The sequence below is a fragment of the Tachyglossus aculeatus genome, chromosome 22 (assembly GCF_015852505.1).
Source record: "Tachyglossus aculeatus isolate mTacAcu1 chromosome 22, mTacAcu1.pri, whole genome shotgun sequence".
NCBI classification, from domain to species: Eukaryota; Metazoa; Chordata; class Mammalia; order Monotremata; family Tachyglossidae; genus Tachyglossus; species Tachyglossus aculeatus.
In genome coordinates, this window is record NC_052087.1 from 41,511,490 (window position 1) to 41,538,908 (window position 27,419).

Below are 27,419 nucleotides of genomic sequence, written 5' to 3' on the forward strand. Positions count from 1 at the left end.
TTCTCAGTTTGCATTCATCACTTAGTATTTAAACAGCTGGATCTTCATTTCCGTGGATCCAGATCTATGGAAATAGATCATTTGCCCTCATTGCAGGAATCCTCCTCGATTCAGAACGGAGGAAGTCTGATGCCAGTCCAGCGATGTCTCCTCTAAGGGTGTCTCTTATTCAGGATATGAGGTAGGTTTCAATTTACGTGGCCGTCCAGCACAGCAGCTCTTTGTGGGTAGGGATTGTCACTTTATTGTTGCATTGTACTTTCCCAAGTGCTTAGTACAGTGTTCTGCACACAGTAAGTGCTTAATAAATACGATTGAATGAGTGAATGACACATCAACTACTAGAAGAAAGAGGATGGTCCTGGGAGTGAGAAGACTTGGATTCTAATCCTGGGTTCTCTACTTGTCTGCCTTGTAACAATGGCCAAGTCACTTAACTTCTCTGTGTCTCAGTTCCCTCATTTGAAAATGGGATTCAGTATCTGTGCTCCCTCCTATTTAGAATGTGAGCCCCACAAGGGACTTGAAGATTTTATATATACCCCAGCGTTAAGTATAGTGCTTGGCACATAGTAAGTGCTTAACAAATGCCACAATTATTATTATTACTAGTAATAATGGTAGTAATAACAAAAAAGACTGTTCCATAGTCTTGGTCATGCAGAGAAGCAGCATGGTTCAGTGGAAAGAGCACAGGCTTGGGAGTCAGACGTCATGGGGTTAAATACCTGTTCTCCCTTTCCCTCAGACTATTAGTCTCATGTGGGGCAGGCACTGTGTCCAACTTGATTATGTTGTATGTACTCCAGTCCTTAGTACAATGCTTGGCACATAGCAAGCACTAATCAGAATACTGTCATCATTATGATGATGATGATGATGATGATGACAGTGATGATGACTGTGAGCCCGTTGTTGGGTAGGGACCGTCTCTATATGTTGCCAACTTGTACTTCCCAAGCACTTAGTACAGTGCTCTGCACACAGTAAGCTCTCAATAAATACAATTGAATGAATGAATGAATGATCGTTAAATAGGCCTCATAAATGCAAAATCTTTCTCCTTTCTGGTTAATCCCCCATAAACCCCAGCTCTCTGTGGTGTCAAAGGTGCTTAGAGCCCAGGGAATTTCTTTTCTGGCCATTTGTTACTGGGATGACAAGCATTACTGGGCCAAGTGGGTAGAGATGATGAGACTGGTTTCCCTTTCAGGCACATCCAGAACATTGGAGAAATCAAAACAGATGTCGGGAAGGCCCGAGCCTGGGTCCGGCTGTCCATGGAAAAGAAGTTGCTTTCCAGACACCTCAAACAGCTTCTTTCGGATCATGAACTGACCAAGTAAGTTGGCCCTACTGCCCAAGAGTGCACTCTGTGGGAAATGTTAGAAAATGGGAGATACACCCCTAAAGGTATTGGGGAACATGGGCAACTTCCGACTTGTGCTCGTCCTCTTTTCCCTTTCAGCCTAGTTAAAATCCAGTTTCACAAACAGGCTTTTGAGTTTCTTTGATGTCTGTCTCTCCCTTCCAGTATTTTCTGAAGGTTATCCTATCCTAATGGCATCTCTTAAGCACTTACAATGTGCTAAGTACTGGAACGGGTACAAAATCATGAGATTGGGCACAGTCCCATTCCTCCTGGAGTTTATAATCTATCATCCCCATTTGGTAGATGGGGTACCTAGCAGATCTGCTTGGGAATCAAACTGTGGCTTGGAAGGGCCCTCAAAGCCATACTGTACATCTTCCAGCCTTCAGGCAGGCCTGCATCCAAACCAACACAGGCAGAGGTCATTTGGGTCATTAAGACCCTTCTGGGAATGCGATTCCATAATCAACTTCTTTCAGAATGTCAGTGTTTTCATGCAAAAGGGGTTGTCTCTTATGTATCCTAGGTTTAGTGTCCCTCTCTGGAAGGAAACTCTTATTGTTTACTCTTAATTACCCCTGTTTAATCCCATTTTCTCTCTCAGCCTCCAGTGGAGAGGGAGAAAACTGATTCAGCCTCTCTGAATTACCTCTGCCTAGGCTTGAAGCCCACTATGAAATCCCTCTCCCTTAGCCTACTTTTTTCTTCAATCTGTGGTATATATTGAGGGCCTGTGTGCAGAGCTGTGTACTAAGCATTTGGTAATCAATCAATCAAGCAGTGGTATTTATTCAGGGCTTCCTGTGTGCAGAGTCCTGGATTTAAGGGAGAATATTCTAGGGTGTGTAGACACAACCCTGCCCTAAATTCCCAAAGGAGTTTACAGTCTAGCAGTGTGGCCTCGTGAAAAGAATACGGGCCTGAGAGCCAAAGGACCTGGATTCTAGTCCCGGCTCTGCCACCTGCCAGCTGTGTCTGACCTTGGCCAAGTCATTTAACTTCTCTTTGCCTCAGTTTCCTCAACTGTAAAATAGGAACTGCATACCTGTTCTCCCTTCTGTTTAGACTGTGAGCCCCATTTGGGACAGGTACTGTATCCATCCTGATTAACTTATGTACCTCAGCGCTTAGAACTTTGCTCGACGTATCGTAAGCATCTAACGAATGCCATTTGGATAGACACTGAATCCTCTTGTCTGAATTATTCCAGCTGTTGTATCCCCTTGTGTTGAAGTCCTCCAACTCCCAAGGCTCAGTGAGTGATAGGTTGCTTCTCTTTCTTGGCAGGAAGCTGTACAAGCGTTACGCCTTTCTGCGCTGTGATGATGAGAAGGAGCAGTTCCTCTACCACCTGCTGTCCTTCAGTGCTGTCGATTACTTCTGCTTCACCAATGTCTTCACCACCATCAGTGAGTATCACCATCCTCCTGCCCCTTCCCCCACTCGCTAATCTCAAACAACCAGTCCATCAGTGGGGTACTTACTGAGCGCTTACTGGGTGAAGAGCGCTGGACTAAGCACTTAGGAGAGTACAGTATAGCCGAGTTGGTAGATAGGCTTCATGTCCACAATAAGCTTACCGTCTAGAAAGAAAGACAGGCATTAAATATATATTACAGATATATACAGCAGTTCTGTGGGGCTGGGGCGGGAGCGGTGAATAAAGGGTACAAATCTAAGTGCGAGGGTGGCGCAGGAGAAAAAGAGGGAGAGAGAGAGGAGGGGAAATGAGGGCTTAATTGGGAAAGGCCTCTTGGAGGAAGTGTGATTTTAATAAGGGTTTGAAGGTGGGGAGAGTGGTCTGTCAGATATGAAGGGGGAGGGAGTTCCAGGCCAGAGGCAGGACATGGGTGAGTGGTCAGTGGTGAGAGACGAGATTGAGGTACAGTAAGTAGGTTGGCGTTAGAGAAGAGAAATGAGCGTGCTGGGTTGTGGTTGGAAATCAGTGAGCTAAAATAGGAGAGGGTAAGGTAATTGAGTATTTCAAAGCCATTGTAAGAAGTTTCTGTTTGATATGGAGGTGGATGGACAACCATTGGAGTTTCTTGAGGAGTGGGGAAACATGGACTCAGTGTTTTTAGAAGAATGATCCAGGCAGCAGAGTGAAGTATGGACTGGACTGGGGAGAGAAGCAGGGAGGCCAGCAAGGTGGATGTATTAGGCAAGGCAGGGTAGGGTAAATGTTAGGACCAGCATAGTAGCTGTTTGGATTGAGAGGAGAGGGTGGATTTTAGTGGTGTTGTGAAAGTAGTATCCAAAGGAATTGGTGGCAGATAGAATATTCATTCATTCAGTCGTATTTATTGAGCGCTTACTGTGTGCAGAGCACTTGGGAAGTACAAGTTTGCAACAATATGTTCACAGTATGTGAGTTGAGTGAAATAGATGAGCCGAGGATAACATCTTGTGAGGCAGGGAGGATGATGGCACTGCCTAAGGGTCAAACCTGTCCATTAATTGTTGACTTTCCCCCAATTTTAAAATCCCTGGATGTGCTGCACTGGGCTGTATTTTCCCAAGAGCAGACAGTGACCCTTGCTCACCAAAGGATCCGGTTGCTTTTGCCTTCTTGAGAGCAGGTTCATTCATTCATTCAATGAATCAGTCGTATTTATTGAGCGCTTACTGTGTTCGAAGCACTATACTAAGTGCTTGAGCAGGTGGCTCCTCGTTCAGGGTGGGACCAGCCCCGTCCCAAATCTGCTTGAGAAGATGCCGTCATCTTCCCCTCAGGAGTGCTCAAATTAGACTCCAGGATGTTGCCTTGTGGAGGGGCTTTATAGCAAGGAGAGGACTTCAGACAAAAGAAACAGTTGGTGACTTTTCAAATGAGTCCTCGGAGGAGTCAATTGTGGACCAGTTGAGGGTGTAGGTGAAGCCCTCACGTAAACATCCCTGCTGGACCCGGTTGTAGGAATGAAGAGCCAGGAAAAAGTAAGTCTGTGTTTGAAGAATGTTCTTGTCTTTCCTTAACCTCCCTGTCTCTCCTCACTCCATTCCAAACTGCACTCTGCTGCCCAGATCATTTTTGATGTGGGTTCTAATCCCAGCTCCGCCACTTGTCTGCTGTGTGACCTTGGGCAAGCCACTTAACTCCTCAGTGCTTCAGTTACCTCATCTGTAAAATGGGGATTAAGGCTGTGAGCCCCACGTGGGGCAACTCGATTACCTTGTAGCTACCCCAGTGCTTAGAATAGTGCTTGGTGCATAGTAAGCATTTAACAAATACCATCATTATTATTATTATTTTTCAAAAAAGAATTACTCAGTCTATATCCCTCCACTCCTCAAAGACCTCCAATGGTTGTCCATCCACCTCCGCATCAAAGAGAAAGTCCTCACCGTCAGCTTTAAGGCACTCATTCAGGTCTCCCCCTCCTACCTTGGTTCACTGATCTCTGCACACTTCACTCCTCTGATGCCAATCTTCTCTCTGAGCCTCGATCCAATCTATCCCACCACTGACCCCTTACCCACCTCCTCCCTCTGGCCTTGTACTCCCTTCCCCTTCATACCTGACAGACCATCATCACCACCTCCCCATCCTCAAAACTCTGCTAAAATCCTATCTCCTCCAAGAGGCCTTCTCTGACCAACACCTCATTTTCCCTCCCTTTTGGGTCAGTTATGCTCTGGGGGTGGGGATTGATTATCAAAGTCATTAAGGGGATACTCACCGCACCCCCAGCCCCATTGCACTTAGATAAATACCTTTACACTTTACCATTCCTCCTATTCATAATTTATTTTTAGGTCTGTATCCCCCTTTAGACAGCGAGCTTCTTTTGAGCAGGGATTGTGCCTACCAACTCTGTTATATTGTACTTTCCCTTGCGCTGTGTATTTTGCTGTGTACACAGTAAGTACTCCTTAAATACCATAGATTCAGTGGTCCCTGCCCATGCTTTGCACTCACTTCCTCCTTTAGCTAAACTTCCCTCAAATGCAGGGTGGTTTTGCTTGGGCCTTTCACTGATCCTTGGGGAGGGCTTGGTTAAAGAGGCAGGAACGTGCCTACCAACTCTTGTGTACACTCCCAAGCACTTAGTACAGTGTTCTGCACACAATAAGTGCTCAGAAGCAGTGCTGTAGTAGTGGATAGAGCAAGGGCGTGCGAGTCAGAAGGTCATGCCTATACCACTTACCTCTGCTGCGTGATCTCGGGCAAGTCACTTAACTTCTCTGTGCCTCAGTTACCCCCTCTGTAAAACGGGCATTAAGACTGTGAGCCCCATAGGGGACAGGGACTACGTCTAACCTCGTTATCTTGTATTCATTCATTCATTCATTCAATCAATTTTATTTATTGAGCACTTACCGTGTGCAGAGCACACAGTATGGGAAGTTCTACCCTAGTGCTTAGAACAGTGCTTGTCATGTAATAATAATAATAATTTTGGTATTTGTTAAGCGCTTACTATGTGCCAAGCACTTTTCTAAGCGCTGGGTAGATACAGGGTAATCACGTTGTCCCACATGGGGCTCACAGTCTTAATCCCCATTTTCCAGATGAGGTAGCTGAACACAGAGAAGTTAAGTGACTTGCCCAAAGTCACACAGCTGATAAGTGGCAGAGCTGGTATTAGAACCCACGACCTCTAACTCCCAAGCCCGTGCTGTTTCCACTGAGCCACGCTGCTTCTCCCATAACAAATATCATTATCATTATTGGTATTAATAATAAGTGCCATTGATTGATTGATGATTCAGCCTGCTGCCTCTCTCTGAGTAGCCATTTGGGGCCGAGCATGTGGATTAGAGTGGGGCTGTGGGGACAGGGACTGTGTCCAACCTGATTATCTTGTATCTACCCCAGTGCTTAGAACAGTGCTTGACACGTAGTAAGCGCTTACCAAATATCATTGTCATTATTATTATTATTAATAAAAATAATAAATACCATTGATAGATTATTCAGCCTGCTGCCTCTCTCTGAGCAGCCTTTGGGGCCGGGAGTGTGGATTAGAGTGGGACCATGGGGGCAGAGACTATGTCCAACCTGATTATCTTGTATCTACCCCAGTGCTTAGAACAGTGCTTGACACGTAGGAAGCGCTTAGCAAATATCATTGTCATTATTATTATTATTACTACTACTACTAATAATAATAAATACCATTGATTGATTATTCAGCCTGGTGCCTCTATCTGAGCAGCCTTTAGGGCCGGGAGTGTGGATTAGAGTGGGACCATGGGGGCAGGGACTATGTCCAACCTGATTATCTTGTATCTACCCCAGTGCTTACAACTGTGCTTGACACATAGTAAGCGCTTAACAAATGTCATCATTATTGTTATTATTATTAATAAATACCATTGAATGATTGATTACTCATCCTGCCGGCTCTCTCTGAGCAGCCATTCGGGGCCGGGCGTGTGGGTTAGAGTGGGGCTGTGGCGTCCCGGTGCACCCTGTCCGGTGTTTGGGGCCGGACTGCTCTGGTGACTGCTTTGACCGAGGTGTTATCTTCCCTTCCCTGGGGCCTCCCCGCAAACAGTGATCCCGTACCACATCCTGATCGTCCCAAGCAAGAAGCTCGGTGGTTCCATGTTCACCGCCAATCCCTGGCTCTGCATTTCGGGTGAGCTGGGCGAGACACAGATCCTGCAGATCCCCAGGAACGTCTTGGAGATGACCTTCGAGGTATGGATTTGGGGGGGTGTCTAGTGGAACGGGACCCTCCCCAGAGGGTCGGACCCCACAGATTAGAGTCAGAAATGGAATAGGACCGGGGACTTAAAGGTGGTGTTAAGAAGCAGTGTGGCCTAGTGGAAAGACCATGGGCCTGGAACAGAAGGACGTGGTTTTTAATCCTAACTCTGCCACCCGTCTGCTGGGTGACCTTGGGCAAGTCACATCACTTCTCTGTGCTTTCGTTCCTTCATCTGTAAAGTGGGGATTAAGGCCATGAGCCTTACATGAGACAGGGACTGTGCCCAACCCAAAAGCTTGTATGTACCCCAGTACTTAGAACAGTGCCTGGCACATAGTAAATGCTTAACAAATACCACAATTATCATCATTATTATTATTATTATTATTATTATTATTATTATTATTATTTTGGAGACCGTTTTTGCCAGGCTGATTTAAATTACCCTTAGATGAGCTGACCTGGAAGGAAATGAAAATTGCTTTGGTTCTGTCATGTTTTCTGGTAATCCCCAATAATAAAGTCTTCCCAGCTATTCCTCGAGGGCAATTAATCCTGGACCTACGGCCCTAATAACCCTGATGGGTTGCCTCTGAGTTATCTGTTCAAAGTAATTCCCAGCCATTCCAGAAAAAAAAATCCACCCATTTATGCTCCCTGTGAGTATGACCACCTTTTAAATAAGCACCCAGAGCCCAGAGGAAACTGAATTGGCAGATGTCGCTGAGCCGTAGGAGGAGCCCAACTCTGGAGGCAGCCAGGAAAGAGAGAAGCGGCGTGGGCTAGTGAAAAGAGCAGGGGCCTGAGGGGCAGAGGACCTGGGTTCTAATCCCAGCTCTGCCACTTACCTGCCGTGTGACCTCAGGCAAGTCACTTCATTTCTCTGTGCTTCAATTATCTCACCTGTAAAATGGGGATTAAGACTGTGATCCTCATAATAATAATAATAATAATGGTATTTTTTAAGTGCTTACTGTGTGCCAGGCACTGTACTCAGCGCTGGAGTGGATACAAGCAAATTCAGTTGGACACGGTCCATGTCCCACACAGGGCTCACATTCTTCATCTCCATTTTACAGATGAGGTAACTGAGGTACGGAGAAGTGAAGTGGCTTGCCCAAGGCCACACAGCAGACAAGTGGCAAAGCCAGGATTAGAACCCATGACCTTCTGACTTCCAGTCCCCTGCTGTAGCCACTACGCCATGCTGACCATGTCCAACCTGATTACCTTGTATCTACCCCAGTGCTTAGTACAGTGCCTGGCCAATAGTAAGCACTTAACCAATAACACACCAAAAAAGCTTTCCTCGTGAAGACATCCTGCTTGTGGGGAGGGCAGCTGGAGACGGATTCATTCATTCATTCATTCGTATTTATTGAACGCTTACTGTGTGCAGAGCACTGTACTAAGCGCTTGGGAAGTACAGGTCGGCAACATATAGAGATGGTCCCTACCCAACAACGGGTTCATGGTCTAGAAGGGAGAGACAGACAACAAAACGAAACAAGTAGACAGGAATCAATGCCATCAGAATAAATAGAATTATAGCTATATACACATAATTAATACAATAGAGTAATAAGCATGTATCGATATTCACAAATGCACAAAAGTGCTGTGGGGGGGGGGAAGAAGGTAGGGCGGGGGGGCGATGGGGAGGAGGGGGAGAGGGAAAGGGGGGGCTCAGTCTGGGAAGGCTTCCTGGAGGAGGTGAGCTCTCAGTAGATGGGAGGGCCTTTGGGCTGGGCCTTGGATATGATGGCCCTGCTCTGGACCCTGTGGGGAGTGGCCGTGGCGACCCTCACAGTCCTGGTTTCTTCTTGTTCTCTCGGCAGTGGCAGAACCTGGGGAGGCTGACCACTGTCCAGATCGGCCATGACAACTCGGGCCTCTATGCCAAGTGGCTGGTGGAGTTCGTGATGGTCAGAAACGAAATCACAGGACACACGTACAAGTAAGTGTCTCTCCACCCTGGCCCGGAGGAGATGGAGCGCGGATGGATGGAGGGGCCGGTCCTGGTTCAACTAGGGTTGGGTCCAGGGGGCCGAGGGACAAAGCTTTGGTGGTTGGGGCACCTGTGGAATTCCTCCCCACCCCACTTCTCTGCCCAGTGGGAAAGTTTTCTAGGAATGGATTTCTATATTTTTGCCAAATGGGAGTGGAGCCCTTGGGTTTTCTATTCAGAATGTGCTCTAAACAATCCCATAAAGTGCTCTGAAGCCAACTTTGTGGGATTGTCTGATTTTAGGGCCCATATTATGATGCTGAGGGGAGAGACAGAAGATGTTGCCGGTTCTGATTTGATCCCAGATCTGGGTCGGAACAGGACCTTTAGTCACGCTGTCAGACTGGCCTGGATTGGCAGTGTGGTGTGGTGGATGGGGTAAAGAACTGGGAACTGGGATACTTGGGTTCTAAACCCAGCTCTGCCCCTGACTTGGTGTATACCCTTGAACAAGTTACTCGAAGTCTCTCAGTCATTCATTCATTCAGTCGTATTTATTGAGCGCTTACTGTGTGCAGAACACTGTACTAAGCACTTGGGAAGTACGAGTTGGCAACATATAGAAACAGGCCCTACCCAACAGTGGGTTCACAGTCGAGATCTTCCCCAGTCTCCTCATCTCTAAATTGGAGAGAAGACAACTGCTCTTCCTGTCTCTTGGCTTGTGAGCCCTGGGTAGGACAAGGACTGTGTCTGGTCTACCCCAGTGCTCAGCACAGTGCTTGACACTTAGTGAGACACAGTGAGAAGCAATGAGGAGCATTGAGAAGCATTGTGGCCTAGTGGAAAGAGCTCGGGCCTGGGAGTTAGAAGGACCTAGGTTCTAATCCTGCCTCTGCCACTTATCTGCTGGGTGACCTTGGGCAAGTCACTTCACTGCCTTCCTCTCCCCCTCTCTATCCCCCCAATCTTACCTCCTTCCCTTCCCCACAGCACCTGTATATATGTATATATGTTTGTCCATATTTATTACTCTATTTATTTATTTTACTTGTACATATCTATTCTATTTATTTTATTTTGTTAGTATGTTTGGTTTTGTTCTCTGTCTCCCCCTTTTAGACTGTGAGCCCACTGTTGGGTAGGGACTGTCTCTATATGTTGCCAATTCGTACTTCCCAAGCGCTTAGTACAGTGCTCTGCACATAGTAAGCGCTCAATAAATACGATTGATTGATTGATTGACTTCACTTTTCTGTGCCTCAGTTCCCTCATCTGTAAAATGGTGATTGAGACTGTGAGCCCTATGTGGGACAGGGACTATGTCCAACCCAATTATCTTGTATCTACCCCAATACTTAGAACAGTGATGGGCACATAAGTGCCTAACAAATGCCACAATTATTATTATTATTATTATTATTATTATTATTCCAACTTGTACTTCCCAAGCGCTTAGTATAGTGCTCTGCACACAGTAAGTGCTCAATAAATATGATTGATTAATTGATTGATAGTAGTATGTGCTTAGGAAATAATTCACTTAACATTCAGTGTTACCCACCTGGATTGGTGAAGCAGCGTGGCTTAGTGGAAAGAGCACGGGCTTTGGAGTCAGAGGTCATGGATTTGAATCCCGACTCCGCCACATGTCTGCTGTGTGACCTTGGGCAAGTCACTTAACTTCTCTGAGCCTCAGTTACCTCACCTGTAAAATGGGACAACTTGATCACCTTGTATCCCCCCCAGCGCTTAGAACAGTGCTCTGCACATAGTAAACGCTTAACAAATGCCATCATCATCATTATTATTATTATTATTTTCACTTATTCCAAAGGAAAAATCAGGACTGAACTTCACTTTCTCTCCCCCCTTCTAGACTGTAAGCCCAGTGTGGGCAGGGATTGTGTCTCTTTATTTCTGGATTGTACTTTCCAAGCACTTAGTACGGTGCTCTGCACACAGTGAACGCTCAATAATACTATTGAAAGAAAGAATGAATTAACTTTCCAGACCTTGGGGAAAGTTGTCCGGAGAGCCGACGTTGGGAGGAGAATGAGGTTTTGCGGGGGAGAAAGAGGAAAGAACTGGTATCTCAGTAGCCTTGGAGCATCTCTAATGGGGCCTTTGTGACTGTTTCTTCAGATTCCCCTGTGGTCGGTGGCTGGGGAAGGGCACGGACGATGGGAGTCTGGAGAGGGTCTTGGTTGGGGAGTTGCTCACGTCGCACCCCGAGGCAGACGAGCGGCAGTCTCGGACCCCACCCCTGCAGCAGTCCCCCAGCATGATTAGGAGACTGGTCGCCATCTCCCCCAACAACAAGCCAAGTAAGTTCAAAGTAAGCTCTGGCCTTCTAACCAGGAAGCGGTGTGGCGGAGCGGCTAGAGCATGGGCCTGGGAGTTGGATGACCTGGGTTCAGTAGGGCCTGGGTTCTAATCCCAGTTCTGCCACTTATCTGCTGTGTGACCTTGGGCAAGTCATTTCACTTCTCTGGGCCTCAGTTCCCTCATTGTAAAATGGGGATTAAGACCGTGAGCTCTATGTGGAACGGGGACTATGTCCACCCTGATTATCTTGTATCTACCCCAACACTTAGAACAGTATCTGGCACATAGTAAGGCATAACAAATACCACAATTATTAGTAGTATTATCATCGTAATTATTATTATTGTTAATAATAATAAACTAGTTCATTTCTACACAGTACACTGTACACAGTACAGTGCTCTGCACACAGTAAGCGCTCAATAAATACGACTGATTGATTGATTGATTTCTCTGGGCCTCCTTATCTGTAAAATGGGGATTCAAAACCCACTCTCCCTCTTACTGAGACTGTGAGCCTTGTATGGAACAGAGACTGTATCCAACCCATATCTATCCCAGCACTTAGTACTGTGCTTGGTGTATAGTAAGCACTTCACAGATTCCATTATGATTATTATTACTATTATTGTAAATGACAGAAGCCCCCTAATAGAAAGTTCCATTTTCCAGAATGTGAGAGAGCCTCAGCTGACAGGCAGAAGCTCATTTTTTAAGGGTTTTTCAAAGTGGCCTCAGTGTGGTGAGAGGTGCTCCCCGGATAAAGAGCGTATCAAACCTTCCTTCCAGGTAGTTGGCAGTGCCAAAGCCTCAGTTGGCCCTGCCAACCTCTCCTTTTCCTGGCCCCTGGCAGGATGACCACAGGGAGACTGAAAAGCGTTGGTTTGTGTCTTGTACAGAGTTGAACACGGGACAGATTCAGGAGTCCATCGGGGAAGCAGTCAATGGTATCGTGAAGCATTTCCATAAGCCTGAGAAAGAGGTGAGCCTCCTCTCTGGGCCTGGGAGGGTCTGGGCATCTGAGGAGGGGAGAACCAGAGGTCATAGTTGAGCAGCATAGAGAGTGCCCAGAAGAAGGCCATGGGAGCTGAGTTCTGCACTTGCCTGGATTGTATTTGAGGAACTTCTTAGTTGGCTTGATGCAGCTCCATTGGGTGGATGGAAGGTCTGAGAGGTTCATTGCAAAGCCAAGCTTAGGGGTCCTGGGTCTCCCACCCCTGCTTCACCTACACTAAGTCTCCAGGGTACTGGCCTGGAATCCTCTCCCTTTTCATGTCCGACAGTTAATTCTCCCCTCCTTTAAATCCTTTCCCTTTTCATGTCCCACAGACAATTAATTCTCCCCGCCTTTAAAGCCTTTTAAGGCACATCTCCCCCAAAAGGCCTTCCCTGACTAAGCCCTCCTTTCCTCTTCTCCCCCCAGTTCTGCATCACCTTTGCATTTGGATTTGCTCCCTTGATTCACCCCTCCCTTAGCACCCACCCCCCTCCCCCCCAGCACTCATGTACATATCTGTAATTTATTCATATTATTGCCTGTCTCCCCCTCTAGACTGTAAGCTCCATGTGGGCAGGGAATGTGTCTACCAACTCTGTTATTTTGTTACATTGTACTCTCTCAATCACTTAGTACAGTGCTTTGCAAACAGTAAGTGATTAATAAATATGACTGATTGATTGATTGGGACTGTATGGCTTTCCCTGTGAGACATCTTGCTCTGGTGTACTGTGTGACCTTGGGCAAGTCATTTAACTTCTCTGGGCCTTCCATTTCCTCATCTTTAAAATGGGGATAATTCTCCCTGCCTCACAGGGATGTTGTGAGGAAATGAGGTCATTGGTGTGAAAGGGCTTTGAGAAAATTAAAAGCAGAGTCAATCAATAAGTACTAGCTGTTTGCGGAGCATTGTACTAAAAGCTTGGGAAAGTACAATACAACACAGCCGGTTGACACCTTCCACGCCCTCGAGGACCCTACAATATACAGGGGAAATCTACAGGACCCGAGCTATGAGTGGCTTAGTGGAAAGAGCATGGGCTTGGGAGTCAGAGGACGTGGGTTCTAATCCAGCCTCTGCCACTTGTCTGCAGTGTGACCTTGGGCAAGTCACTTCACTTCTCTGTGCCTCAGTTACCTCATTTGGAAAATGGGGATTAAAAGTGTGAGCCCCACGCGGGACAACCTGATTACCTGTATCTACCCAAGTGCTCAGAACAGTACTTAGCACATAGTAAGCACTTAAATACCATAATAATTATTATTACTATTGTCATTTTCACTCCCATCATGTGGGCTTAGGGAGCCGCACAAGCAGACTGCCCAGAAGCCAGAGATAAAGACTCAGTGTTGTAGAAAGTGGCTGTCTCCCCGGGGTGTGGTTTGTAGCTTCTTCACCGAAGGTGTCTGCTAGGCCATGAAGCCTATTTCCTTTTTGCAGAGAGGCAGCCTGACCCTGCTGCTGTGTGGGGAGTGCGGGCTCGTGTCTGCCCTGGAACAAGTATTTCAGCACGGTTTTAAATCACCCCGGCTCTTCAAGAACGTCTTCATCTGGGACTTCCTGGGTGAGTTGGGGTAGGGGTGTTGGGTGCATCAGAGAAGGGGTGGATCTTGGGGATCCCAGGGTTGGATTGGGCACATTGTTGCGTTTGCCATCTTTGCATCTTGCCAGTACCCCATCCCCAGCGAGACCAAGGGCCCCATTGGGCCAGGAACTCTTGTCTGCTGTGTGCCCTTAGTCTAGTCACTTCTTGTCTCTGGTCCTCAGTTCCCTCATCTGTTAAGTGGGGATGAAGACTATAAGCCCCATATGGGACAGGGATTGCATCCAACCCTATTTACCTTGTATTTACCCCAGCACTTAGGGTAGTGCGCAGCACATAGTAAAACGCTTAACAACTAACCATAAAAAGAACAAACATAAACTCATTTAAGAGCCCCTGAAGTCACCGGTGGTCAGTGGTGGGCCACTGTATTGATGCCGCAGCTGGAAACTTGGCCACAGAAATGCAGTGTTTCCATGGTGCCAACAGGCAGTGGGAAGCATTTACATGGCAGGGGCCTGGGCAGTAGCCTGACCCCCTCCTCTCCCCTTCCCCCGGGTGACCCTGGCTGGACAGATCACTGCCCTTCAGTGAATGGGCTCCCTCACTCCTGAGAATGTGATATCTAGGAAACTAAATATGGTCTGAGACCCCATTGTCATGACTGCATCGATAGACGGAAGCAGCTTGGAGTAATGGGTAGAACATGGGCCTCAGAGTTGGAAGGACCTGGGTTCTAATCCTGACTCTGCCATTTGTCTTCTGTATGATCTTGGGCAGGTCACTTCCCGTCTCTGTGCCTCAGTTCCTTCATCTGTAAACTGAGGGTTAAGGCTGTGAGCCTCATGTGGGACAGGGACTGTGTCCAACCTGAATAGCTTGTACCTACCCCAGTACTTAGCAGAGTGCCTGGCACGAAGTAAGTGCTTAACAAGTACCATGCAAAAAAAATATAGAAACCGCCACTCCGTAATGGAGATAATGTATTTTTGGCCAAAATAATTGCTTATTTTATACTGAATTGCATGAGAGAGGTGTGTAAAAACCTACCAGTCATAACACTTTAATACTCATAGAGAGGGGCGGGATGGTGAAAGGAGCCAAGCGAGGCAGTACATAAGAGAGTAGGAAAGCACATTTAATTTTTTCATATGTGCAAAAACCCCATTCATCTGTTGGGAAAAGGTCACCCTCTGCTTTGGAAGGTCTTGCCTTTCAAGCTTAGGTGATGGAGGTTGGCCCAGAAAAGAGATTTACAGATGTCAGGCCCTAGTGATGTGACCTTTACAGCAAGGCACCCCTTCTCCTTACCAATAGCACCTTCGGGCCAGAGGACCAGGCTTGTGGTTGTTGTCAGAGTTGGCTGGAGTGCCCTTCGGGGTGGGGCTCTGTCTGAGGACTGTGATGTGTTTCACCTTGATGAGCCACGGTTTCTGCCCCAAGATTGTTCGCATCCTAGCAAGGTGATGAGAGGGCAAAGTCGGAGGTAGAGTAGCAGCATTGCCTAGTGGATAGAGCATGGGCCTGAGAGTTGGAAGGACCTGGGTTCTAATCCCAGGTGTACCAGGTGTCTGCTGAGTGACCTTGAACAAGTGTCTTAAGTTCTCTATGCCTCAGTTACCTCAACTGGAAAATGGGGATTAAGACTGAGTCCCATGTGGGACAGGGACTGTGTCCAACCGAATTAGCTTGTATAATAATCATAATAATAATTGTGGTATTTATTAAGCACTTACTCTGTGCTAAGCACTGTACAAAGTGCTGGGATGGATACATGCAGAAGGGGTTGAACACATTCCCTACCCCATGTGGGGTTCACAGTCTCAATCCCCATTTTCCAGATAAGGTAACTGGGGCCCAGAGAAGTGAAATGAATTGCCCAAGGTCACCTAGCAGAAAGTGGCGGACCTGGATTCGAACTCATGACCTTCTGACTCCCAAGCGTGTGGTCTATCCACTACACCATGCTGCTTCTTCCCCAGTGCATAGTACAGAGCCCGGCACATAGTAAGCGCTTAAAAACAAAATTTGGGTGAAGCCAATTAAGTAAATATCAGTTATCCAAACCGAGCAACTTTCTAAACAGAGGGTAGTTCAGCAAATCCCAAAGAGGCCCAACTGAGAGAACCCAGCCCAGTTTTGTCCAGTTGATTGCATTTCCGGAGATCTTGTCTGTCCCCTGAATTGAGTCATTGAGGTAGTTTGCTTTTTGCAACGCAGAGATGACCTGGGATCACATATCAGGTCCCGGAGGGGAAGAGGGAAGGTCAGGGCAGGGGGTTTTGCTGAGGGCCCTAATCTCCCCTTTTGTTTCTAGAAAAAGCACAAACCTACTATGAGACCCTGGACCAGAGCGAGATGGTTCCCGAGGAGAACTGGCAGACGCGGGCCCGGAACTTCTGCCGCTTCATCACGGCAATCAACAACACCCCACGGAACATCGGCAAGGATGGAAAATTCCAGATGCTGGTGTGCCTTGGTGCCAGGTACCCACCTGGAGAGAGAGGGGCCGTTGCGGGACCACCCAGGGGGGCAGGACCTTCAGCCATATTGGAGAGCATGTCCAGGAGGGAGATATAATAATAATAATGATGATGACATTTGTTAAGCGCTTACTATGTGCAAAGCACTGTTCTAAGCGTGAGGAGGATGCAAGATGATCGGGTTGTCCCATGTGGGGCTCACAGCCTTAATCCCCATTTGACAGATGAGGTAACTGAGGCACAGAGAAGTCAAGTGACGTGCCCGAAGTCACACAGCTGACAATTGGCAGAACAGGGATTTGAACCCATGACCTCTGACTCCCAAGCCCGTGCTCTTTCCTTTGAGCCTTGCTGCTTCTCTGGTAGGAGATGTCCTACCAGGGGAAGCCGAATGGGAATAGAGAGCAGTGGCTGGCTCCATCAGGAACTTCCGGGCCAGGGAACCTAGAGGGACCTAAGTCAGCTCATTTTCTCCCCACAGAGCCCTCCTCAGACCTAAATTCCAGGACCTGGTAGGCCTTGGAAATTCAAAAACTTGCCCACCTGAACCCCGATGGCTTTCTGAGGGGGAAAGGGAGATATTAAGGGCCACCTTAATAATAATAATTGTGGTATTTGTTAAGTGCTTGCTATGTGCCAGGCAGTGTTCTAAATCCTAGGGTAGCTATAAGATGATCAGGTTGGACACAGTCCCTGTCTCTAATAATAAAAAGAAGAAGAATAATTAGTATCTGTTAAGCACTTACTATGTGCCAAACACTGTACTAAGCACCAGATGGGTCTCACAGTCATAATCCCCATTTTACAGGTGAGGGAACTGAGGCACAGAAAAGTGAGGTGACTTGGCCAAGGTCACCCAGCTGACAAGTGGCGGAACCGGGATTAGAACCCACGTCCTTCCGACTCCCAGGCCTGTGCTCTTTCCACTAGGCCAGGCTGCTTCTCCCAAGTGAATAAAGTAAATGACCACAGCTTAGTAGCCCGTCAGAATAATAAAATAAATAGTATTTGTTAAGCATTTACTATGTGTCAAGCACTGTTCCATGTGCTGGGGTAGATACAGGTTCATCAGGTTGGACACAATCTCTGTCCCACATGGGACTCACAGCCTTACTCCCCATTTTACAGAGGTAATCAATCAATTGTATTTATTGAGCGCTCACTGTGTGCAGAGCACTGTACTAAGCGCTAGGGAAGTACAAGTCGGCAACAAGTAGAGGCAGTCCCTACCCAACAGCGGGCTCACAGTCTAAAAGGGGGAGACAAGAGGTAACTGAGGCATAGAGAAGTTAAGTGACTTGCCCATGGTCACACAGCAGACAAGTGGAGGAACTGGGATTAGAACCCAGGTCCATATGAGTCAGAAGACTCATAAAGAGTAAAATACATCAAATGGACATTCTCTGTGACTTCTCTGACAAAGCACTACTTGTCTAGGGTGAGTGACTGAATAGTAGGTCTGGGTTAGAGACAGATAGTAACAGTAGCGCACACATATCTCTTTATCTATCTATATATACACAAATGTGTATAAATATGTATATTCATTGTATATAAATTATGGTACTTGTTAAGCACTTTCTTTGTGTCAGACACTGTACTAAGCACCGGGGTAGATACAGGATAATCAGATTGGACACAGTTCCTGTCCCACATGATGCTCTCAGTCTAAATTGGAGGGTGGAAGATTTAATCCCCATGTTACAGAGGAAGTAACTGAGGCACAGAGAAGCTAAGTGACTTCCCCAAGGTCTCACAGCAGAGAAGTGGCAGAGCCGGGATTAGAACCCAGGTCTTCTGGTCCCCGGGTCCATGCTCTTTCCACTAGGTCACACTGCTTCCCCAGGATGTACAGTATAGATACATTTGTATCTCGGCTGTAAACTCGTCCTCTAGAATGTAAGCTCATTGTGGGCAGGGAATATGTCTGTTATCAATCGTATTTATTGAGCGCTTACTATATGCAGAGCACTGTACTAAGCGCTTGAATTATATTGTTATATTGTTGTATTGTACTAGCACTTAGTACAGTGCTCTGCACACAAGTGTTCAATAAATACAATTGACTCACAGACTGACAATGTTTAAATACAATTGACGGACTGAATGGGTTTATTTTGCTTCATGATTTTGCTCTTTTGCAAAACAAATCCAGTTAGTTGCATTTATTGAGTTCTTATTGTGTTCAGAGCACTGTACGAAATGCTGGAGAGAGTACAGTATAGCAGTAAACAAGCACACACCCTGTTTACAGCAATTTTACAGTTTAAAGGGAGAGGGAGACGTTAATATAAATTAATAAAATTACAGGTGGCTGGGAGGGGGATGAGTAGAGGAAGCAAATCAGGGTGAAGCAGAAGGGAATGGGAGAAGAGGAAAGGAGGACTTGGTCAAGAAAGGCCTCTTGAAGGAGATGTGCCTTCAATATGACTTTGAAGATGGGGGTGGGGGCGTTCCAGGCCAGAGGCAGAACGTGACGAGGTAGACGAGATGGAGGTACAGTGAAAGGGTTGCGTTAAAGGAGCAAAGTGTGTAGGCTGAGTTATAGTAGGAGTGAAGCGTAAGGAGAAAGACCCATGTTCCACCATGCCAGACTCAAGGAATGGTCCCGTGGTGGCGGACCTGGGAAAAGCCCGGTGTCTCATCCACACCCTTTTCTCCCCCCTTTCCCTTCTTCCTCCTCCACCCCGCTTCTTGGATGGCTCCAGAGATCACCTCCTCCACCACTGGATCGCTTTGCTGGCGGACTGCCCCATCACGGCACAGATGTATGAGGACGTGGCATTGATTAAGGACCACACCCTTGTCAATTCCTTGATCAGAGTGCTGCAGACCTTACAGGAATTCAACATCACTCTGGAGACGTCGCTCGTCAAAGGGATCGACATCTGAGCGCCAGGAAGGGGAAGGATCTTGGAAGGCGCTCCGGGCGGGACCTAAGAGCTTCCATCTGGGAAGAAGTCCTGCCACCCTCAGTCGGCTTCGGCTTGGCTGTGACAAGCAACTTTGACTTTTCTTCTTGAAAGGAACTCCACGCCAAGAGCAGGAAATGGATAGAAGATGTAAACTCAGTGTACAAAAAAGAGAGAGGATTTTGGAATAAATAATCTATTTTAGAGTTTATTTGCTGATTTGCTTTTTACACACTTTCATGTGAAAGAGAGAGGGAGATGAGTATTTTGCAGCTTATTTTGAAGCTGCGATATTTCCTTGCCATAGAAAACGTGCAATGAGCCGTCTAGCATCCTCCAACCCCTGTCCTCGGATGTGCCGTGTGTGTGTTATAGATTGAGCGTCCATATCCCATTGCTGTTAATAAGGTCACTGGACATAGTTTTTAAACTAATATTTTATATATTAACATTATTACCGATGTTTTGAGTTACTGCATTTTGACATTGCTGTGCTGAAAGGGAAAACTGTAAACTCTATTTTGTTCACCTGGAATCTCCTCAGAGTGTCGATTGGTCAGTCGATCACGTTTCTTTACTTTTATTGTCAGTATTATTTTGGGAGGAACCAAGGACCGAACCATGCAGTTGTTAAGAGATCAAAGTTGCATTTTTCCTCTTGGTACGTAATTGCACAGGAGAAAACTGTAAGCATGTATTTTAATAGATTTTTTTTTGGAGGGGGAGGTGTTTTTTTTTAATTTATTTTAACCCTCCAATGTGTTTTGTCAGTCTTTTTTTTTTCTTTTTCTTTTTTTAAAGATAAAGGAAATCCCTTTGGCAGTCTAACTGGCTAGATTATTGTTGTTACATTTCTGTTGTTTCGCAATTTAGAAACCAGTTGCAGTACAGCCCACTTAATAAAACGCCTGAAACTGAACTGTATTTGCCCTGTGAACTTGTTGGGTTTAGGGGCCTGGTGAGGGGGGCGAGGGGAAATTCCTCTTGCAGGAAATGCTGTCTCCAAGTGCAGCCTGAACGTTTAGCCTCCCTCAAGGTAGCCCACCACCCTGGAGCACAGAGGGAAGATTGTACTGCATCCCGAGACCTCCGGTTACTTCTGGAAACTTCTGGACACACAGTAAGCCTGGTTTGTTCCTGTTCTTTGACATGTTTCTGGACTATGCACTCGCTGTGAGCAGGGGACGTGTCTACCAAGTCTGTTGAATTGTACTCTCCCAAACACTCAGTACAATCCTCTGCACACCGTAAGTGTTCAATAAATACCATTGCTTCATTGATCTCTTGGGGATGGTGAGTAGAGAGAGTCTCCTTTTCTTGGTCGCTATTATGAATGGGTGTTCTTCATGGGACTCTTCGGGTGCTGGTACTTGGATATCTGTGAACCCCTCCTTCCCTACCAAGATACTGCCTTTTTTCTTGCCCTTGTGGAGAGGTGAGGTTCCAGGATGGAGAACCTGGTCAGTCAAGTCATTCAGTCATAATTATTGAGCGCTTACTGTGTGCAGAACACTGTACTGAGCACTTGTGAGAATATAATATAACCATATGTGTGACTGCCTGCAACTGTCTGTCTACTTGGGTAAATGCTTAGGGCCTGTTCAGGTAATGTCCTAAACAGTGCTAAGACTTTTCCTGATCTTATTGTTGTTAATAATAATAAATCTAACAATAATAATAGCAACACTATTTGTTAAACCCTTACCATGTGCCAAGCACCGTGCTAAGGACCGGAGTAGATATGATACAGTCGGATTGGACACAATCCTTGTTCCACATGGAGCTGACAGTCAAAGAGGGAGGGAGAACTGGTATGTAATCTCCATTTTGGAGATCAGAAAACTGAGGTCTAGAGAAGTTGTAACTTAGTTTAACTCTTCCCCACTCCAGTCCTTACTTCACTCGGCTGCCAGCATTATTTTTCTAAAAGACTGTTCAATCCACGCCTCTCCAGTGGCTCAGCATCAAACAAAAACTCCTTCCCGTCTGCTTTAAACCACTCCATCGGTTTGCCCGATCCTACCTAACCTCCCTGATTTCCTACCACTACCCAGCCCTCGGACATCGCTCCTCCAATGCCAACCTACTCATTATACCTCAATCTTATCTATTTAACATTTGACCCCTTGCCCATGTCCTCCCTCTGGCCTGGAACTCTACCTTCAAAGACTTATTAAAATCACATTGCCTCCAAGAGGCTTTCTCTGCCTAAACCCTCATTTCCTGTCCTCCCTTCTCCTGCATCGCCTGTGCACTTGGATTTGTACCCTTTAAGCATTTGATACTTGCGCTGCCCTCGACACCCCAGCATTGCCTGGCACTTAGAACAGTGCTTGACACATAGTAACAACACAGTTATAGGTTACCCTATACCGCTCCTCTTTGGTTCATACTTATACTTTGGTTTTTCAGGGCAACTGTCCTCTGCCAAGTTCGAAGCCTGGTGTTTTGTGTTCTGCTGGATCTGCTTCTGTGAGGCAGTGGCACCCCAGGTATTACTTTCTGGTAGAATCCCCATCAATGCCCACTACATACAAACATATACATATGTGTTTATGTAGCTATTCACCAGAACTTGAATCCCTCTTTTCCTCCCTTCCCGTCTCTGCACTTCCAATCGGCGGGGCAAACAGTCTCTCCCCTCAGTCTTCTGGGCACCTTGAGGGTGACGGCCTGGTTCCCAGACATCTCCCCAGAACATTTTTCTACAGAAATGTTCAGTCCATATTTCCCCACTCCTCGAGAACCTCCAATGGTTGTCCATCCACCTCCACATCAAAAAGAAACTCCTTACCATTGGCTTTAAAGCACTAAGTCACCTTGTCCCCCCTCCTACCTTACCTCCCAGATTTCCTGCTACAACCCAGCCTGTCCACTTCACTCCTCTAATGCCAGCCTACTCACTGTACCTCAGTTTCGTGTATCTCTCCACCCACCTCTCATCCACATCCTGCTTCTAGCTTGAAACACCCTTCCTCTTCAGATCGAGAGATAATCACCCTACTCGCCTTCAAAGCCTTACATCTTCTCCAAGAGGCCTTCCCTGTCTTGGCCCTGATTTCCCCTTCTCCCGCTCCTTTTTGCGTCACCCTGGTACTTGGATTTGCTGTCTTTATTCACCCCTTCCTCAGCCCCACAGCACTTATGTATATATTTGTAATTTATATATTTATATTAAATGTCTACCTCCCCCACTAGACTGTAAGCTCACGGTGGGTAGGGAACGTATCTACTAACTCTTATGTCATTCTCTCCCAAGTGCTTGGTACTGGGCTCTACACACGTACTCCATAAATATGATTGATAGATTAACGCACTTGTGCTGCTGTGAGTCAGGTATGGGCAGTGCCCAGGTTGGTAATGAGACAGAGGTAACTGCTTATTTTGTTAATATGTTCTGTTTGGTTGTCTGTCTCCCCCTTCTAGACTGTGAGCCCGCTGTTGGGTAGGGACTGTCTCTATATGTTGCCAACTTGTACTTCCCAAACGCTTAGTACAGTGCTCTGCACACAGTGAGCTCTCAATAAATACAATTGAATGAATGAATGAACCAAAGCAGCTCTGCCTAATTCTGGGCAGGAAGTTTGGGGGTAAATCAGAGGATAAAGGATGGTGGGGACAAGGGGTTGGTGTTGGTTGCCGGTGATGACTGAGCCAATCAACCAATGGTATGTACTAAGTACACTGCACTGTACTAAGCACTTGGGAGAGGACAATATTTATAGTAGAGTTGGTAGATGTGATCCCTACCTTCAGACAGACCACTACTCTCCCCACCTACAAAGCCATCCTTAAATCACATCTCCTCCAAGTGGCCTTTACCAGCGAGGCCCTCGTTTCCCTGACTCCCTTTCCCTTCTGCACCATCCTTTCACTTGCATCTGTTCCCTTCAAAGCACTTAATATTCACCCCAACCCCTGCCCCAGAGTACTTATGTGAAAATCCATTCAATCGTATTTATAAAGCACTTATTGTGTGCAGAACACTGTACTCAGTGCTTGGGAAGGTAATCCTTATACTCTACCATTTCCCCTATCTTTATTTGAATGCCTGCCACCCCCTCTAAACTGTAAACACCTCATAGGCAGGGATCATGACTGCCAACTCTATTGTAATGTGCCCTCCCCAGTGCTTAGTACAGTGCTCTTCACAGAGCCAATGCTCAGTAAATATCACTGATTGATTGAATAATAATAATAATAATAATGATGGCATTTGTTAAGTGCTTACTATGTGCAAAGTAGTGTTCTAAGCGCTGGGGAGGATACACGGTGATCAGGTTGTCCCACGTGAGGCTCACAGTCTTCATCCCTATTTTACAGATAAGGTAACTGAGGCCCAGTGAAGTGACTTGCCCAAAGTCACACAGCTGACAATTGGCGGAGCCAGGATTTGAACCCATGACCGCTGGCTTCCAAGCCCGGGCTCTTTCCACTGAGCCAAACTGCTTCTCTAGACCCCGAGGATCTTATAGTCTAGTGGGGGATAATCTCATTTTGGATATTAAGGTCGAGCAATTGTTTAATGGTTAACCGGCATGTGTTTTGGAGTGCACTGGTGTGTGGAGATTCTATGTAAGAGGAGGTTGCAAACAGCCCTGTTCTATTTTTGACAAGGTTAATTGTGAAAGACCAAGGGCGGAGAGGAAAAAGAAAAAACTCAACACTGAAGATGCTTCAGTGCACCTCATCTCTCTATAATCTTCACTTCTTTTTCTTCCAAGAGACAGGTGGCCTCTCGGGTTTCTATCTAACTTGCAATCACAAAATAGCCCATCTTTTGCAAAGCATTTGCTGCAATAAAATAATCCCCTAATCCAAGAAAGGCAAACAAATTCAGAAGGTCTGTATCATTACACCTTCTTCACCTTCTCTACTTCTCTGCTTGGTTGAAACAGCCTCCTATTCTGCGTTTCTCTTTTCTCCTTCCCCATTTTACAATTGATTTCCTCTTTTCTAGGCCTCAATTCTCAAAACTGGCTGCTTGGACTAGCTGGAGAAATTGGTACAGACAGTAGACACTTAGAGTAGGGGATATTTTTATTACGGTGGTATTTAAGTGCTCACTATGTGTCAAGCAGTGTTCTAAGTGCTGGGATAGGTACAAGTTAATCAGGTTGGACGCAGTCCGTGTCTTACATGGGGCTCACAGTCTAAGGAGGAGGGAAAACAGGTATTGAATTCCCATTTTACCAATGAGGAAACTGAGTTCCAGAGAAGTGAAATGAAGCCCCAGAGAAGTGGGCTTCTAGACTGTGAGCCCGCTGTTGGGTAGGGACCGTCTCTATATGTTGCCAACTTGTACTTCCCAAGTGCTTAGTACAGTGCTCTGCACACAGTAAGTGCTCAATAAATACGATTGATTGATTGATCACCTCGCCTCCTCCTACCTCACCTCCCTTCTCTCCTTCTACAGCCCAGTCTGCACCCTCCACTCCTCTGCCGCTAATCTCCTCACAGGGCCTCGTTCTCGCCTGTCCCGCCATCGAGCTCCGGCCCATGTCATCCCCCTGGCCTGGAATGGCCTCCCTCTGCCCATCTGCCAAGCTAGCTCCCTTCCTCCCTTCAAGGCCCTACTGAGAGCTCACCTCCTCCAGGAGGCCTTACCAGACTGAGCCCCCTCTTCCCTCTCCCCCTCCTCCCCCTCTCCATCCCCCCATCTTACCTCCTTCCCTTCCCCACAGCACCTGTATATATGTATATATGTTTGTACGTATTTATTACTCTATTTGTTTATTTTACTTGTACATATCTATTCTATTTATTTTATTTTGTTAATATGTTTTGTTTTGTTCTCTGTCTCCCCCTTCTAGACTGTGAGCCCACTGTTGGGTAGGGACCGTCTCTATATGTTGCCAACTTGTACTTCCCAAACGCTTAGTACCGTGCTCTGCACACAGTAAGCGCTCAATAAATACGATTGATTGATTGATTTTTCCCTTGGTCAAAAAGCAGTCAAGTGGCAGAGCTGGGTTTTGAACCGAGGTTGTCTGATTCCCAGATCAACACTCTTTCACTAGGCCACACTGCTTTCCATTTAAACATCATCAATCAGTTGTATTTATTGAGAAGCATCGTGGCTCAGTGGTAGGAGCACGGGCTTTGGAGTCAGAGGTCATGGGTTCAGATCCCGACTCCACCAATTGTCAGCTATGTGACTTTGGGCAAGTCACTTACCTTCTCTGTGCCTCAGTTACCTCATCTGGAAAATGGGGATGAAGGCTGTGAGCCCCACGTGGGACAACCTGATCACCTTGTAACCTCCCCAGCGCTTAGAACAGTGCTTTGCACATAGTAAGCGCTTAACAAATGCCATCATTATTATTATTGAGCACTTACTGTGTGCAGAACACTGTACTAAGTGCTTGTGAGAGTACAACAGTATTATCAGTCACAGTCCCTGCCCATAACGATCTTACAGTCTAGAGGAGGAAACAGGCAATATGAATGAATGAGTAATTTATAATATATAATTTAAAGATATATACTTAAGTGCTATGGGGTTAAGAGTTGCGGGGTGGCGAATATCAAATGTCCATAGGTCACAGATTCAAGTGCACTGACAATGCAGAAGGGAGAACAAGCCAGGGAAAAGAGGACTTAATCAAACCTTGGAGAAGATGTGACTTTAATGTTTTGAAGGTGGAGTGAGTGGTGAGCTGGCCAATATGGAGGGGGAGGGAATTCCAGGCTAGGGGGAGGATGTGGGAAAGGGGTCAGTGGCATGATAGACAAGATCAGGGCACATTCATTCATTCAATCGCATTTATTGAGCACTTATTGTGTGCAGAGCACTGTACTAAGCGCTTGGGAAGTACAGTGAGTAAACTGACCCTAGATGAGCAGAGTATGTGGGCTGGGCTATAGGAAGAGATTGGTGAGGTGAGGTAGGGTGATTGAGTCCTTTAAAGACAACGATCAGGAGTTTATGTTTGATGCATCCTAAACGCTGTTTGTCAGCATTCATTCATTCAATCGTATTTATTGAGCACTTACTGTTTGCAAAGCACTGGGAGAGTACAATATAACAACAGACACATTCCTGCCCACAACGAGCTCACCGACTAGAGGCACAGTTTGAAAAAGGTGTATTCAATTGTCATCAGCTTTTATAATTATAACAAATGTTTAATTTCAGCTTTGCAAAGTCACCTGTATAAGCCCCTGGTTTTATCTTTCACTGTAACAGAAATTGTAGGGAATTTCCTGACTCAGGAAGTCATTATTAATGAGGAGAAGGCATATTTGTGCTTTCTCTCTGCAGGCCAACAAAATCCAAACCCATCTGCCAGTTTCAATAGGGAACATCGAGCCAGATTTACCGTTTTGACTCTGGCCAAGTTTCAAGTCAGCTAGGATTGCATTCTCAATTTAATCATGTGTGCCTAAGAGAATTGCAGAATTTTGTGCCTTCTTATGCCAGTTATATGAAGAGGTAAAAATGAATTTGGAGGGCCTATAGATTATTCCTGTTTGGGCTCCCAAATATACAGTGTATGCTTCTGCTGTACAGGGGTCATACATGAGTGCATATGATGGTTACTTTCATTATTACTATGTATTATTATTCCAACAATAATAGCAACAGTATGTGCAAAGCACTGTTCTAAGCTCTGGGGGGATTCAAGGTGATCAGGTTGCCCCACGTGGGGCTCACAGTCCTAATCCCCATTTTACAAATGAGGTAACTGAGGCACAGAGAAGTCTTTGGGCAAGTCACACAGCCGATAAGTGGCGGAGCAGGATTAGAACCCATGACCTCTGATTCCCAAGCCGGTGCTCTTTCCACTGAGCCATGCTGCTTCTCATTGTACTAAGCGCAGGGGTGGGTACAAGAAAATCGGGTTGACACAGTCCCTGTCCCACATGGGACTCACAATCTCAAACCCCATTTTACAGATGAGGCCCAGAGAAGTAAAGTGACTTGCCCAAGGTCATACAGCAAACAAGTGGCGGAGCCAGGATTAAACTCCAGATCCTTCTGACTCCCAAGCCCATGTTCTATCCACTAGGCCACCCTGCTTCTCTAGCCTGTCTCCAATCAATCAATCAATCAATCAATCAATCGTATTTATTGAGCGCTTACTGTGTGCAGAGCACTGTACTAAGCGCTTGGGAAGAACAAGTTGGCAACACAACTTGTGACAACACAACAGAACCAGTCTGGTGGTTCTATTGTAC

At 46.3% G+C, this 27,419-nt stretch overlaps 1 protein-coding gene across 1 annotated transcript in view; it reads left to right on the forward strand.

The window, feature by feature from the left end:
* DENND5A (DENN domain containing 5A) overlaps window positions 1-20,157 on the forward strand; it is a 120,973-nt gene extending 100,816 nt beyond the window's left edge. Inside the window, 10 exon segments of the mRNA XM_038764361.1 lie at window positions 97-181; window positions 1,214-1,342; window positions 2,660-2,781; window positions 6,871-7,016; window positions 8,865-8,983; window positions 11,120-11,301; window positions 12,202-12,284; window positions 13,741-13,864; window positions 16,161-16,329; window positions 19,035-20,157. Coding sequence (XP_038620289.1) covers window positions 97-181; window positions 1,214-1,342; window positions 2,660-2,781; window positions 6,871-7,016; window positions 8,865-8,983; window positions 11,120-11,301; window positions 12,202-12,284; window positions 13,741-13,864; window positions 16,161-16,329; window positions 19,035-19,218 — 1,343 coding nt within the window. The 3' untranslated portion in view covers window positions 19,219-20,157.
* Window positions 20,158-27,419: the final 7,262 nt, after the last annotated feature.